Here is a 15,333-nt window from a genome sequence, read left to right as displayed (position 1 = left end):
ATAGTTCCAGTGTTCTTTTGAGAAGGTGAAAAACGACTGATGAGGCATCTCAGAAAGAGGTCAAAGGGAACTCCTTAGGAACTCAGCGTCAGAGTTATGTGAATCCCTCAGGCAGAGTAGAATGGATAGATGTGGACTAAAAGAACTCTCAGTTCAAATCTTACTTCAGCTTAGAACACACCAGTTAGCTCTGGCCAATAGCTTTCATCTGAAAATACCTCTCAGGAAAACCCCTCTATAATGTTGCTCTAAGCTGCTTAGAGAGGACAGAATAGTAGAAGGGGTCTTATAGGCCATCTCGTCCAACTCGTTGGTCAGTACAGGAAATCCAAAGCTAAAGCGTTCCCAAAAGCTGGTTGTCTTGCCTCTGCTTGAAGACCTCCTGCAAGGCAGAACTCACTACTTTCTAGGTTAGTGGCTTACCTGTCAAACTGTTCCTCCTGTCAATAGGTTTATCCTATAGTATCTTCAAGTTATTTTATAGTCCATTTATTTGTAGTCATCAAGGCATCTTATCTTTCGGAACCTCATAAACATACACAATGTCAAAATAGGTTCATGGCCAATCAATTATTGGAAGAAGATTCTTTGTGCATTCTTTTGCCCTTTGTTTAAAGCAAATGCAACTTTTTCTGATTATTTCAAGCAGCAACGAATCACATCCCCAAAGCATGGGCTTCTAGGCATTCTGTTGGAACAGTTTTCAGTGTCCAGACATTGTTTTATATTCTGCATAGTAGGAGCATTTGTGGTAAAGGAGTAGGTCCTGGAGAGCTAAGAAAACATTTAAATAATCCAATCACTTGGGTCTTTCCTAAGCAATTTGTACCAGATTGGGAGAGCAAGTATCATTTCTATGGAGAAAACCCTGACCAATTAAGTCCTTTCTATGTGGCTAGCAGTGCAATCCGGAGGAAAGTTACTCCATTCTAAGTACACTGAAATGAATGGGCCTCGACCGGAGTAACTTTCCTTGGGACTGCACTGTGAGTCATTTAAATGGTATTCTAAACTGTTATTTGCTTGTGAGGGGACAATTTTAGGCAGTATACAGTTGTGTGATGAGACTGTAAAACAGGAGTATGGGAATGGCTAAGGTAATGGTGCTAGATTTTTGTTCAAAAGGGAGATTTTGCCATTCCAGTTCTAAGCAGCAACCATAAAATCTCTGATTTTTATGAAGGACATGGATAAACTCAAGAACACTCATACTACTAGTGCATCATTGTTATGATCTCTGGGGAAGGGGGCAAAAAGTATACCACGGTAATACATTGCATCAGTGCTCAGGAATTTGTACCTACTTCCTGACAGATTTCCTGATAGGTCATTTGTAAATGATTAAATGGCTGCTGTCTGTTAACCCACTGCATTCCTGAGAGATGAGCCCTGATATGCTGTCTAGAGTGTACATAGTTTCCTTTCTTCTTGAAAACATCCTACTCCACAAAACCATTAGAGATCAAACACTGGCACAATAGAGACCTGAATTCCTTTGGAACATTATCTAGTTTGTGGTTCATATTGCAAAAGACCTTGAAGGATGTGCAACAATCAACTCTGAACGTTCCCCCACCCCCACCTCACATTGATATATAAATCTCAAATCCCCAGTCCAAGAATTCTGAGGTCTGTTATTTCTTGTCATTTCAGTAGCTCTTGGTATTTTCAAGGCTCATCAATCAGCTCATAGATAAGAAAAGGCTAGCTTTTAAACAGATTTGAAAACAGACATTGTGATAAAGCAAACATGGTTTGAAGTTTCTGTTAGTTCTGTGAATCCAGACCAACCAATCCTTTTTAGAAGGTTAGACTAACCCTGCATTTGCAGCATTTATTATGGCATAAAAGTTTCTAAAGCCCCCTTAACTTTTGCAGGAGACACATCTTGGTTGGTTCACTTGGATACATTTTTCGAAAATTCTTCTATCATCTCTGACCAGGTGACCTTTTTCTTAGTTGCACTCTGTGACTGGATATGGATTAATCTGGCAGAGTTGTTTGATACCAAGTTAGTAACAGGAAGAACCTCTACTATTATGAATCAAGGACCAACTGCAGGTCCCATACTATTTGGATGGCCTGCACATCCCATTTGTAGCCTTCAGCTGAATGAGTGGAACTGAGCATTCAGGACCTTAAATACTCAGCTCCTTTGTATTTCGATTAGGAGTCCCAATATTTGACATGGATTTATTAATCACTGGTTTCCAGGAATGTAGCTTTATGAATTTCTATAAAAAATATGTTCAGAATGGTTTTGATAAATCCATGAGGGAAGTAATGGTCAGATAAAATCATTAAAGTGTTTCAAAATATTCAGAATGTTTGCCAAAGAAGAGAAAAGTCAAAGCAAAGAACTGATGTGTTAATGGTCTTTTCCGCATGTACAGCTTGCCACAGATTCCGCCACTGATCAAACCTTGTGTCTTGGAAACATTTTCTGTTGAAATCATTCTGCACATCTCTGTTCCTCCTGTCATTTTGCCCTTGTCTCTTCTTTTTTTCCCCCAAATAAATTTATTTCCAACCAAAGATCACTGACATATACACCAACAATCAAGCTGTTACACAACATAAATATATGACAATTTAACAATCCTTACTAAATATAATTATATTATAATATTAAAGCTTTACATATTGTTATTAATTGCACAAATATTTACAAAAAAATCCTATTTACTATATCCACTACTATTCACTATCTAGAACGATTTGTAAATCTTCCATAATACACCAGCAAGACAACTATCAGCAGACTAAGACAAGTTCAATGTCCCTCTTATTACACTAAATGTTGCATTTACTCGACATGCTACTGCTGAAAATTCATTATTCCTGATGATGGTGGGATTTCATCCATGAAGGAGAAGAACAACCCACCCACCCCTTTTTTTGCCTTTTGCACAGGTGCTCTACAGTTACTGGGCAGTTACATTGAAGGGGCAATTTAAAAAAAATTCTCAGCCTCCATTTCTACCATTGAGAACTCCCCACACACAATGGAAGTTCCCCCCGGTCCCCCAACCTGTTGGAACAGGCACCATTACCTGAAATAATAGAAATACATAGCCCCCCTCCCCCATTTGTTTCCAGCCAAATTAGAGCTGCAGTAATACACAATTGTTGAGTAGTCCGTTGACAATATCCTCCTGCAAGGGCAATTTCATCCTCCCTTGTCAATTTTACTGGTTCCTAACTGTGGACACAGTGTATTGTTACCTTAACTTTAGATCACCAGTTTGATGTGAAATTGACAAAGCAGTTCCAATTGCCCCTGCTTCTTTGTATTGTGCCTGAATGTTAACATTGCAATGTAATCACTCCTGTTTCTTAAATCTGTTCCTGAATGTTAACACTGCCATCTCGATCAAAAGGGTGGGAACAACAAGCCACTATGCCAATGGATTTATTCTCCCAGGGATACCTATCCCAGTAGAGGGGCGATTCTGCCATTGTGTGGCCACCGCAGCCCCATCCCCCCTGGTGCTGGAATGTGATACTGGACACCATCCCAGCATCCCAGGGCCTCTGCTGCTGCCAGGGGTGGCCTGGGGGCGGGGTCAGGAGTGGAGCTGATGTTATACTGGTGACCCGCACTTCAAACATAAGCCACCCTCTTGGGTGGTGTAAGTCAATTGAGGCCCATAAAGGCTTCTTGGGGCAAGGAAGCCTTTTTTATTTTACAAGCCTCCTCACACTGCCAGGAAGCCTCCATGAGAGTGGCGAGGTGTCGCTGCATCAGCACAGTGGCCTGCCACCTCCAGTTTGGATGGGGCTGCCTGCTCCTTATCTCTGCCTCAACATTAAATCACTAGTTCAACATGACAAAGAGGCATATTGGGGGTGTGAATGAGGGCCAGGTGTTCGGTGGGATGGAGAAATAAAGACTATTTCAACATGATTACCATGTTCAAAGGAAGCTGACTCAGAAAGGGATAGAAAAAAAATTGTAGTACAAATGCTCAGGAAAACAACTGAGGAAAAATGAAGGGAAAACATTTTCAGAATCAAACTGAGGAAAAAACATGTGGAATTCGAAGAAAAAAATGCATTTGATGGCCAGATTTGTTGTAAACAGCTCTTGTATTTCAAATGGGGGTCCCGACATTTAATATGGATTTTTAAAGCACTATTTTCCAGGAATGCAGCTTCATGAGTTTCTAGGAAATGATTTATAACTTTGATTTAGTATTGACATTTTGGAAAAATATGTACATATCATCTGAAAATGAATTCTTTTCCTTTGACTCAACTGACATTTTGAAAAGCTGTGCTGGATCAGACTAATGGCAGGAAGCCCCGTAACCTCTTTTCCACAGTGGTCACTTGGACATTCTGGGAAGTCCAGAAAAGGGGCATGTAGGCAACAGGATTATATTACCACTAAACATCCAGGCTCCTTTAACTTTCATAGCGACTGACAGACTTACCCTATTTTCCCTTGAGATGTTTAATCCTTTTTGAAAGCTATCTTTTAAAGTGTAATTCACCCGTGCAATTCTATTTCAAAGCCATCTGAAACCTCTATCCTAAGGAGAGTTACTCTAGCCAAAGCCATTCATTTCAGTTCTATTTGTTAAACATGTGGCATTCACTTGGACTTGTTTATATCTTTCCTAATCTGTGATATATATTTTATTTGAGCTTCTTTTCTGCCTTTGCAAATTCCCTTCAATTTTTAGAAGTTTCCTCTTTTAAAATTAAATGTGACCATACTGGACATTCTGAACAACTTTATACTGAGATATATATGGAATTTGATGGTGGTGTGGTAATTTTTCCCAAGCAATTTAACAATACCACGCACAAGATCTTAGATACTGTTCAGGATTAAATCAAGCATCATTTCCCTTCTGGTCAGGTTGCTGACTATTCTAACTCATATCCTTTTATCATATCTATGTAGAGATGCCCCCCTCCAAGTGGGATCTTGGGATCCCTCAGAATCACCGCTATCTCCAGACTACAGAAATCTGTTCCCATGGAGAAAACGGCATTGTACCCCATTGAGGTCCCTGTCTTCTCCAGATTCCACCCTCAAATCTCCAACAGTTTCCCAACTTGGATCAGGCACACACACCCCCCCCCCCCCCGGGTGGCTATGGAATCATAGAATCATGGGCCTGTTCTGCACAGACTGGTGTGGGGCTGGTAAAAACGTTGTTGTGGGGGAGGACTTCACACCGCTGCAACTGCTGGAGCACAGCGGTGCATTCCCCTCACAACGGCATTTTTTGGACTCGCTCAAGGAGTGAGTATTTGAGAAAATGGCAGCATCCACCCGGTGCCAAGTGAATGGTACCGGGTGGACATTGGAGTTTTCCCCGTGCCGGCACACATCCCTCTTACCTTGTCCTCCAGTCACCGTCACTCTCAAGAGGTCAGGGGACCCACCTCCTGACCTCCGGCCCTGGAGACATTGCCATGGCTATGGGGGCATGTCTCCTGGCCTCTCCAGTGCGATGGTGGCCGGGAGTCAAAGTAAAAGAGATCTGTGCCAGCATACCCATGCAAATGCGGCCCAACATGTTGCTGGGGCACCAGGGCTGTTCGCAGGGCACTGTGTGAACGGTCCTGGGAGGTGCACCGGCGGCAAGTATGCAAGGCCCTTGCAGAACGGGCCATGGAGTTGGAAGGAACCACAAGGGTCATCAAGTCCAACCCCTGTCATGGAGGAATACACAATCAAAGCACCCTTGACAGATGGCCATCTAGACTTTGCCTAAAAACCTGCAAAGAAGGCCCTCCACCATAATCTGAGGCAGTGTAGTCCAGTGTTGAATAGCCCTTACCATCAGGAAGTTCTTCCTAATGTTTAGGTGGAATCTCTTTTCCTGCACCTTTAATCCATTGCTCCGTGTCCTAGTCTCTAAAGCAGCAGAAAACAAGCTCGCTCCCTCTTCAACATTACATCCCTTAAAATATTTAAGTATGGATATCATGTCACCCCTTAACCTTCTCTTCTCCAGACTAAACACACCTGGCTCCCTAAGCTACTCTTCATAGGACACTGAATCTAGAACTTATGCCATTTTGGATGCCCTCCTCTGAACCTGTCCCAGCTTGTCAATATCCTTCTCGAACTTGATGTAGTATTCCAGGTGACATCTGATGACTGCAGACCTTGCAATCCTATTTCTAGAAGTGTCATGATTTGAGCATACACAGTCAATCTGACAGCCATTAAAAATACCTATTACTACAATAATTTGTCTTCTGGCTGGCCCTCTGATTTCTTTCTCAAAATTTTGATAAGGGGAATAGTAGTCTGTCCGAAGAATGCCAGGGTAGCCGTAATAGGTCAGATCAGTGGTTCACGTAGTCACCTTACGAAGGCCAACCAAATGCTCCCAGAAGGCCAACAAGCAGGGCATTGTCACTGTGGCTTACAGCCACTGATTGACCTACGGTTTATGAGTGTGTCTAATCTTCTTTTAAAACAATTAAGATAAAAATCATCATGGCATAGTGTGACAGTGAATTCCTTCATTTAATTATTCCACAACTATGGCTTTCTATTTGGGGGTGGGTGGGTGGTGAAGGCATTTGTTACACTTAATAGCGAACTCTATGTCAAATAAGTGTTGGCATATACAGTAACACCTCACAATACACCCTTCCCAACCCTGATTATACAGTTTGCACCCAAGGATAACCCACTGTATCTTATTATTCCACCAGGGCTCAAACACATTATTTTCAAAACAACACTTCAGATTACTATTCTAAGCTATTCATAGGCAGAAGTATTAATTTTAAACAGCTCCCATGACAGAGTTTTATTTTGCTGAGTAAATGTTTCCTTTTAGCTTCCTGTATGAGTAGATATTTTGGTAGGAAATGTTTTATTTTAAGGATATTATTCTGGGTAGGGTTTTAACATAGCTCTTTTCCAGGCAGCTGACTCACACATGCAAGTGACTCCTTTTCAGTCGCCTAATGTATCCACACATCTCTGGATACTGCACCATTGTGCTATGGCAACCATTCTCACCTGGATTTTTCTGTATGGACAAGTCAATCCAGTGGCAGATAATTTCTATAGTACAATAATATCACAGTGTTCAGGACTGTGTAAATACAGTCCAGTTCATCATCCATGCAAAAACAAACAAAAAGTTTCAGAGGAAAAAATGCTTTCTTAGCGAATCTGTTAATGCAGTGCATCATCCCACAACGTTTTAGGATAAGCACATTGTATTTTGAATGTAATAAATAATGGGGTTCTAAGCAAAGTAAAGGAAGGAATGGCAACACAAATGCTGGCCTGAAGAGAGATGAGGTTTGAAGTGCTTAGATACTGAGCAGTAGTTAATAATTCTAGGTCAGCTAGCCTGCTCAGTATTTTGTAGGGTGGGGAGGGTGAGTGGGTTCACATTGGAAACACACCACGGATTTTTGCAGCCAAAATGTCTTTGGCGTCATCCTCTTGTGTTTAAGATGCGAGCACAAAACCACAAGTGCAATTGGGCACCAGGAGGCTGCCAGAGGGCAGAAAACTATCAACTATTTAATGTATTATATTTTTTATTGCATAGGTGAGTTGAATTTTATACTTCAGGCACAGGAGATTTAGGCTTAATCCTACATGAATCAATAAATATTTTAATTCTAAAGGGGCACTGTTTGATTTTGAGAATCTTGGCACTTTTCCAATACTAGCAACAGCCTGTTTCCATATTTTGTTTGAAGATGATAAACAATCACATACTCGCTGCTGAGATCATGTTAATGGGAGGTTAATAAATGTATAGGTTAGTCTTCCAGCCGGGTAGGGATGTGCAGAATCTACAGATGGTTTTGCTCACAAATACTCAACATGTCAATTCATTTAAACTGTGGCAATTATATCCAAGATCTTAATTCCCCTGTGCAAGCACCGGGTCATTACTGATCCATGGGGTGAGGTCACATCACAACGTTTACTAGGCAGACTATGTTTACAGGGTAGATGCCATTGCCTTCCCCAGCAATATGGGTGCTCATTTTACCCACTTTGGAAGGATGGAAGGCTGAATCAACCTTGAGTGGCTAACTGAAACCAACTTCTGTCAGGATTGATCTCAGATTTTGAGCAAAGCTTTGACAGGAGTACTGTAGCTTACCACTCTGTGCCATGGGGATCCTCCAAGATCGTTATTTTCTGTTAAATTTGAATAGAAATAGTTGGGACGTTTTCATGTCCTGTACCCAATTGCAACTCCAACAGAAGGTGACAATCCATTTTAAAGACAAGGTCCTGAGAAAGAAGGTCCCGCAGATGTTAACTGGATATAGTCAAGTGATACTGCACTTGACTAAATTGCTTCCCTCACTTGTTTAACCACCACAGCACAGTAATGAAAGAACCAGGAAATTCCAGTCACCGGCCCTACTGCTTGGATGACGTTTCAACTTAGAGCCATACTGGATGCTCATGGAAGACTACTTAAGGCTGCTTACCAGCCAATACTTCTCCAGTGTGCCTTTCTGCTAATGTCTAAAGCAGGGGTCCCCAACTTTTTCAAGGCTGCAGGGACAAATGGAATTCTGACTTGGCATAGTAGGTGTAGCAGCAAAATGGCTGCTACAAAGTGCGTGCCACAGGAGGTAGAGTCGACCACAAAATGATTGCCACAGCTTAATTTATGTAACAAAGTGGAGGTCCTTGTGCTGTGGTGACAGCTGTCAAAGCATTTTTTTAAAAAGGCACAACCAATCAAATCCCCAATAATTAATTAAAAGTCTTGCTGGACAAAAGCCCTATATGGTCCCACCCATTTCTGAAAAACATTTGATGAATGCCAGAAAAGGTCTCAGCAGATGCCATGGCACCCACAGGCACTATATTGGGGATCCTGGTCTAAAGAAATGCCATATGTGATGTTATCCTGCCTTGATTTTATTTCCTTTGCCATTGCTTTCAGGGAACAGGAGAACATTGAAACCAGTGACACAACTTGAATTTCCCCAAAAGCAAGTGATTTTATATCAATCAAGAGAACCCCCCAATGGCCATGGATCTCCATAACAGAAGTGAGAGAGCTTATTGACCAACTTAAGAGTAACAAATCACCCCGTCCTGATTCTCTTCCTCCAGAGCTATTTAAAACATTTGCAGACTGGTGGGGTCCTGTTTTGGCACATTTGTTTATTTTTGTTGATAATACTGGAATTACACCTGCGACAGCGGCAATCATGGTTCCAATTTTTAAGAAAGGAGACAACACACTCCCAACAAGTAATCGTCAAATAAGTCTTCACTCGACTACAGGGAAGCTGTACACAAAACATCTGCTTGACAAGTTGCTGAAATGGATATCAGAGAACAATATAATTGGTCCAAAACAGATTGGATTTAAACAAGGTAAGGCTGCCCTGGACCATCGTTTCGTTCTGAACACCCTGATCTACAAATATGCAAAGGAAATGGCACTCAGACACAACCCCTTCTCCAGGGGGCCCTCGCCCCCCATGTTTGGGGGCAGGGCTGCCCACCACCAAGCCCTGCCCCCAGGCTCTGTGTAGGCTGAGCCACGCCTACCCGCCCACCCACCCCCAGCCTCCGTGCAGGCCAGCAGGGCCTGGGGAGGGCCTGGGAAGGCCTTCACAGAGGCTGGGGGTGGGGCTCACAGGGGGCAGGACCACCTGCCACCAAGCCCTTGCCCCGCCCTCTGTGCAGGCTGAGCTTTTTAGGAAGTGGGTGGGGTCTTTCTAAGGCAGAACTTGTTATTGGCTGCCCTCATTCAAATGAAAAGTTTTCCACAGGTGCAATAACAGCAGCAACCATCAGAGGAAGATAAGCAACATCCAGACTTGGGGTTCCATTCCCCCTTTTCTTCTTTTTATTCCCACCCCCTCTCTTTTCCCCTCCTTTCCCCTGGGTTTCCCTTTATTTCTTTTTAATTCCTTTCTGCAATATTTTTGCATAGTGAGGAAGGAGGTATTGTGTTTGGCTCTGCCATTTTGGCACAGCCACTTTGGAGTGCTGCTCACCATCCCCTCTCTAAACTGCAAAGTTACCCACAACCTTGAAAAGTTGGACCCCTACACCAGATGGTAGTAGGCAGAGGTGAGTTTACACCAACTATCTGTCCCTTGCAAGATCTGTTTCACTGGAACTTGGGGGCACCACAGCAATTTCTCTAATTAGTATCAAGGGAAAGCAGTGAGGGCAGATGTTGCAAGGCTCAGCCTATCCATTCTGAACAACCCAAGCCATTTCAAATGGCAGGTTAGGCCACTTACTCGCTGGCCTTCCTTCCCTGACCTTTTCTGATACATAGCCCTAAGACAGGTTCAGTGATCTGCACATGGATAATAGTCAAGCCAGCCATTTCAAAGCAGCAAAATGGCATGCTTAGCTTCCAGCAGATTTACTCATGAGCAAATGAGATGGCTGGCTGTTCCAAGCAGAAAGCTGACACAGCTATCTGCCTAAAGGTTTTCTGTCAATGAGGAATGTTCTAGCTTGCTCAAATAGCAAGTTGGAGCTACTCCCACCAGCAGATAGACAGTAAGCCTTCAATCTTGCTGCCTGAGATGGTAAAGTAGGACATATTCTGGTAAGAAATACCTGTGCAATTCTTCGCATGGGTTGATTGAACATTCGCAAAGAACAGCACAAGAACATGATGAACAAGAAACAACAAGGAAGACTGGAAAGAAATCCACCCATGTAGATAAAGAAGTGTAGCTATGGAGGCAGACAGTTACATTACACTGAAGCAGGGCTTATGGTTACATTCACTGAAGCAGGGCTTATGGTTTATTTATTTACTTACTTATTTGATCTCAGAGTTGCATAAGACCACCAAGGTCATCTGCTCCAACCCCCTGCTAACAAAGGAACCACAGATATAATATACCTGACAAGTAGGTAGCCAGTAGTTACTTTAAAACGTCCAAGAATGAAGAATTCACCACTGCACAAAGCGGACTGTTCCAGTGTCAAAAACACCTCACCATCTGGAAGTTCTTCAAATTTAGGCGGATTCCACATGGGTAGAAAACAGTGGCCGTTTCCCCACTCACCGTTTGTTGCGCGCTACTTTCCCCAAGTAACGCGGGGTCCAGCAGCCCTCCCCACTACAGGGGTGGCGACAACGCAGCCGCCCGGACTCTGCCGCTCTCGCGCCCCCTCAGCGTGCATCATTTCTGCTGCTGTTCGGAACAGCGCCTTTTGGATGACGCGCGGGGCAATGGGGAAGCCCGGAAAGTTCAGCCTCCAGAGCTGCGCTCCAGCCAATCAGAACAAAGACCCGCCCTGCCGATCACCAGCGAATGCGCGGATGTGGCAAGTGCTGCTTCTCTGCAGCCGCGGCAGACAACAAAGCTTTCCTACAGTACAAGCTGAAGTGGGGAGAACGGCTGCACGCTCAAAAGCTGCGATTCATACGAGACCGGTTTGCCTCAGCATTTTTTTTTAAAGTGGGAAATCGCCCAGTGTCTTCACTCGATTACAGGGAAGCTGTACGCAAAACATCTGCTTGACAAGTTGCTGAAATGGATATCAGAGAACAATATAATTGGTCCAAAACAGATTGGATTTAAACAAGGTAAGGCTGCCTTGGACCATCGTTTCGTTCTGAATACCCTGATCTACAAATATGCAAAGAAAAACAAATCAAAACTTTACGCTGCCTTTCTTGACCTTAAGGCAACTTTTGACTCTGTTTCTAGAGATCAGAGGCGTATCGGGGGAAAAACAGTGTGAAAACGGTGTAAAATGGTTTAAGATGGTGTAAAATGATTTACACCATTTTCAAACCGTTTTCACACCGCTGTTTTTGGCCCATGCAGAATCCGCCTTAGACACAATTAGCCCTTTTTACGACCACATCACGCTGTTGACTCATATTATGCTTATGGTTTCACACATGGTAGTATCCAGCCAGGTTTCAACCATCCAATACTTTTATAACTAATTTCTACTACCCAAGCACAACACTTTCCGCTTGTCCATATTAATCTTCATTTTACTTGCCTGGACCTAATGCTCCATACTATCCAAATCCAGCTGCATTCCATTTCTATTTTCCACCCAAGAGTAGAACCAGAAATTTTGAGAATCTACTCTAATATTACATATATAGTGATGGTTCTGGCTGTTCAGAAGTGCCCAAAACGCATGCTGAACCGGCCTGTCAGTATTCTCTATTGTATTATCCATCCACATACCCCAGGACAGTCCTGACATGAAAACCTTTTACATGGCTGAGTCTTGGTTCAAATTCAAAGCTAGAGAGGCATTGTGTTTTAACTGGGAGGTATTCTTTAAACTCAGATGGAGACAGTGACTAAATATTGACATTCATCTTATTTTCTATACCTGTATTAAGAGCCTCGCCTAACATTGTATGCAATCTGCAGCAAATTATGACATTGCTCTCAGTACACATTTCTCCAACAGCTGGATCTTCATTAAATTATGCATCCCCATCTGGAGGGAGACTATGAAAGACTGCAGGCCCCCTCAAAATGAGGGACAGAAAGGGATTTAATTAGGAAGATGAGTGGTTAAGAACTAAGACCAGACCATGACCTGGGTGGTCTTCCAGCTCTCCTGTGGACAACGCTAAGGCTGCAAGCCATACCACACGGACCTGTTTACATTTGCTCAATTTGTTTAAATTATGTTTCCATTCATTGATCAAAAAGTCATTTAAACTGAGCAGTGTAAAAGCCTTTTTTCATGATACGGTGCTGGGTTGAACTAGTCAGGACAAGGCCTCAGGAATCCCGCATTAGAAGGCTTTGTATCGGGCTGTGTGGCAGCAAATCAAAGAGTAACCTTTTGGCAATGCGTCCATTGCTTTATTATGTGAAGATGATCTTTTGAACAATCTGCTCACAAACCTCCTGATGTTTCTTTTTTCTATTCTGCAAATTAGGAAGAATAAAGTTTTCTGATCTCCAAGGGTGGCCAGAAGCCCTTTGGTTCATATAGTGCTTTGCAGTTCTGAAATGTACATCACAAGTCTATCAGCAAGTAGAAGAGAAAGATTTTCTTCTTCTACTACTACTTCTTCAACAGAAGTGTTGGTACAGTGCCTAGTACAGTTGATACAGTGCATGACAAGGAGCTCCTACGCACCACAGCAAATGCATGTGAATATTACTCACTCTCCCTCTCACTTGGCACCTTGTCCACAGGAATACCTGCATTGCATATTGACACAAGTATCTGTCATCCCACAGAGGGCCATCTGCATGTGCTTAGGCTGACTAATTGTCTTGGCTGTTTCCAGAATAGAGGAAAAGATTTATTTGTAAAGCTGCACTTGTGGTAGTCTCCAGTGCAAGACCAGTAGCTCTCTAGCATTTTCCTGCATAATGAAAGGGGAGGCCCAATGGTCTTACTGTAGCAAGACAGACACTTGTCAACCTGACAGGGGAAGGAAGTTCCACAGTTGTGGGGCATCTCCACTGACCATGATTCTCTAGCTGTCACTGCTGTTTAAGATCAGAAGACAGATGCTCAAACACTCTCAGTTTATCTTGAAGGTTGTGAGCTTTTTGGAAAGAGTCCAAAAAGCTGATTGTATTCAGTTGTGCCCAGAGCTGGAAAGAAATCCCCACTCAAAGGCCTTTCCTAACAAGGAAAGATGAAAACACTCAGATGGCTTCTCAGTTGGGAAGCCTAGGTCTCAAATGTTGTTGATGATGTGTCATGATGGTGCTGTTTGGGGAGGGGGGGATCGTTTTCGCTTTTGCTGGTGCTGTTTTATCACTTCTAGCTGTGGCCTTGGAGTTCTGTGGCTGAGGAGAGACTTCAGGCCGAACAATGTGAACTGTCTGCTTCTCATGTGGGGGTGGGGATCTTGCGCTCATATTATCAAGAGTTTGGCACAGTTTTCACCAGAACTTTCTTGCTATGTTCCTGACATGTCTTCAATAAAAGCCTTGAACCAATCAAGTGATTTATTGTCTGAACGGGGAATCTGACATGATGTTTGGAGCAGGTACCCAAACGAACAAGATTTGAGGTTGTGTGGCTTTCCTGGTAGTTGTTTTGCCTGCTTCAACAGAATATCTTGCCTCTATTGATGCTGTTCCTCAATAGCTAGCATTTGCCTGTTCTCACTGATTTACTTGTAGTCCAGGTTGGGGATCTTACAGTTTTTCAGAAAGATATTTTAAATGGTTGGTTTTGATGGCTTTTGGATGTGGTAATTTATTTGTTACTTACTGTTCTAATTTTGGTGTGGGAATTGCTGCCTCGAGAACGTTGGGCAAGAGTGCACATGTGAAATACAATATTCCAACAACAGAAACTCTTTCTGGAAAAAAGTCACATAGATCGCTTACCACAAATAGAGTAACAAGTACATGACTGCGTAGAAAAAAAATCTGGAAAGGGCCTAACAATCTGAACAGAGATCAGAAGCTGGGAAGACCAAAGAGAGCCTTGTCTGATACAGAGCGAGTCTAGTCAGCAGCAGTGATTTGAAGTCATGCGACTTTTGCAGCTAAGCTGAACTTTAGGAAATAATAGATGTAGTGTTAAATAAAATTTAATAGCCACTGATTGGAGCAGCTGGTGGTTTAATTTATTCTGTATGGCCCTTTGTATTACAAAAATTCATCTGGCTTGCATAGTTGTAGGCAAGAAAGCAAAAGGCCAAATCACAGGGTTATTTTGGCTACATGATAAAGGACACTGTTATCTATCACTATCCGGGACATAATTTTACAATAATACCCTCCTCCACACCATATAAGTCTATGATTAACCACAATTAGAGCCCCAATTGCTTGCCTGATAATTGCTGCCACTGTTAACAGGCCCGCTCACATTGTGGTCAATGACACTTTTCACTATCACGCTAACAGCTCTGGGTAGGAAAAGGTTAACTGCCCGTCTTTTGGTGAGCTGCAAAGTCTCCCCTTGGATGCTTTGTCTGCCAATGGCTTCATTTACTAGCAGCTGCTTTCTTCATTGTCAGGAGATTAAGCGAAACAAAAATCACTGTTCTTTGTACAAGCAGCATGAGAGATAGCAAACGGCAAGGGGTACTACGAAGTAGCAAAGGCATTTCATAGTATTAGAGTCAACCACAGGTTACACGTCTGCTGAAGCACAGAATTTTGAGTAATTAGTCATTAGATTGACTTCAGTATTTATATCCTTTTGAGTGAGAGCCATTAGGCCACAAAGTCAGGAAACAAAGAATTACTTTTTTCTTTGGGTGGATATATGCAATTCCATTTTATTCCAGCAGCCACTGAACTCTCTTGGCTTGGACCTTGCCCAGAGTTTGCAGACAGATCCAAAGCATACAAGAGGAGAGAAGAGGGGAGGATGGGTACAGAAAACTGATTAATTACTCTCACAGCCTTCTGGTG

The 15,333-nt window shown here is 42.8% G+C and overlaps 1 protein-coding gene across 3 annotated transcripts in view; it reads right to left on the bottom strand.

Moving 5' to 3' along the window:
• The window catches only part of RBKS (ribokinase), a 77,901-nt gene that overhangs the window by 3,673 nt on the left and 58,895 nt on the right, over positions 1-15,333 (bottom strand). Inside the window, exon 8 of one of the 3 annotated variants that reach the window (XM_048514189.1) lies at positions 10,770-10,824. The exons of the other annotated variants lie outside the window; for them this stretch is intronic. Coding sequence (XP_048370146.1) covers positions 10,780-10,824 — 45 coding nt within the window. The 3' untranslated portion in view covers positions 10,770-10,779. The remainder of the gene's footprint in view (positions 1-10,769; positions 10,825-15,333) is intronic. 3 annotated transcript variants of the gene reach the window in all.

Source organism: Sphaerodactylus townsendi, linkage group LG01 (genome assembly GCF_021028975.2).
Source record: "Sphaerodactylus townsendi isolate TG3544 linkage group LG01, MPM_Stown_v2.3, whole genome shotgun sequence".
NCBI lineage: Eukaryota > Metazoa > Chordata > Lepidosauria > Squamata > Sphaerodactylidae > Sphaerodactylus > Sphaerodactylus townsendi.
This window is presented reverse-complemented; position numbering and strand designations above follow the sequence as displayed.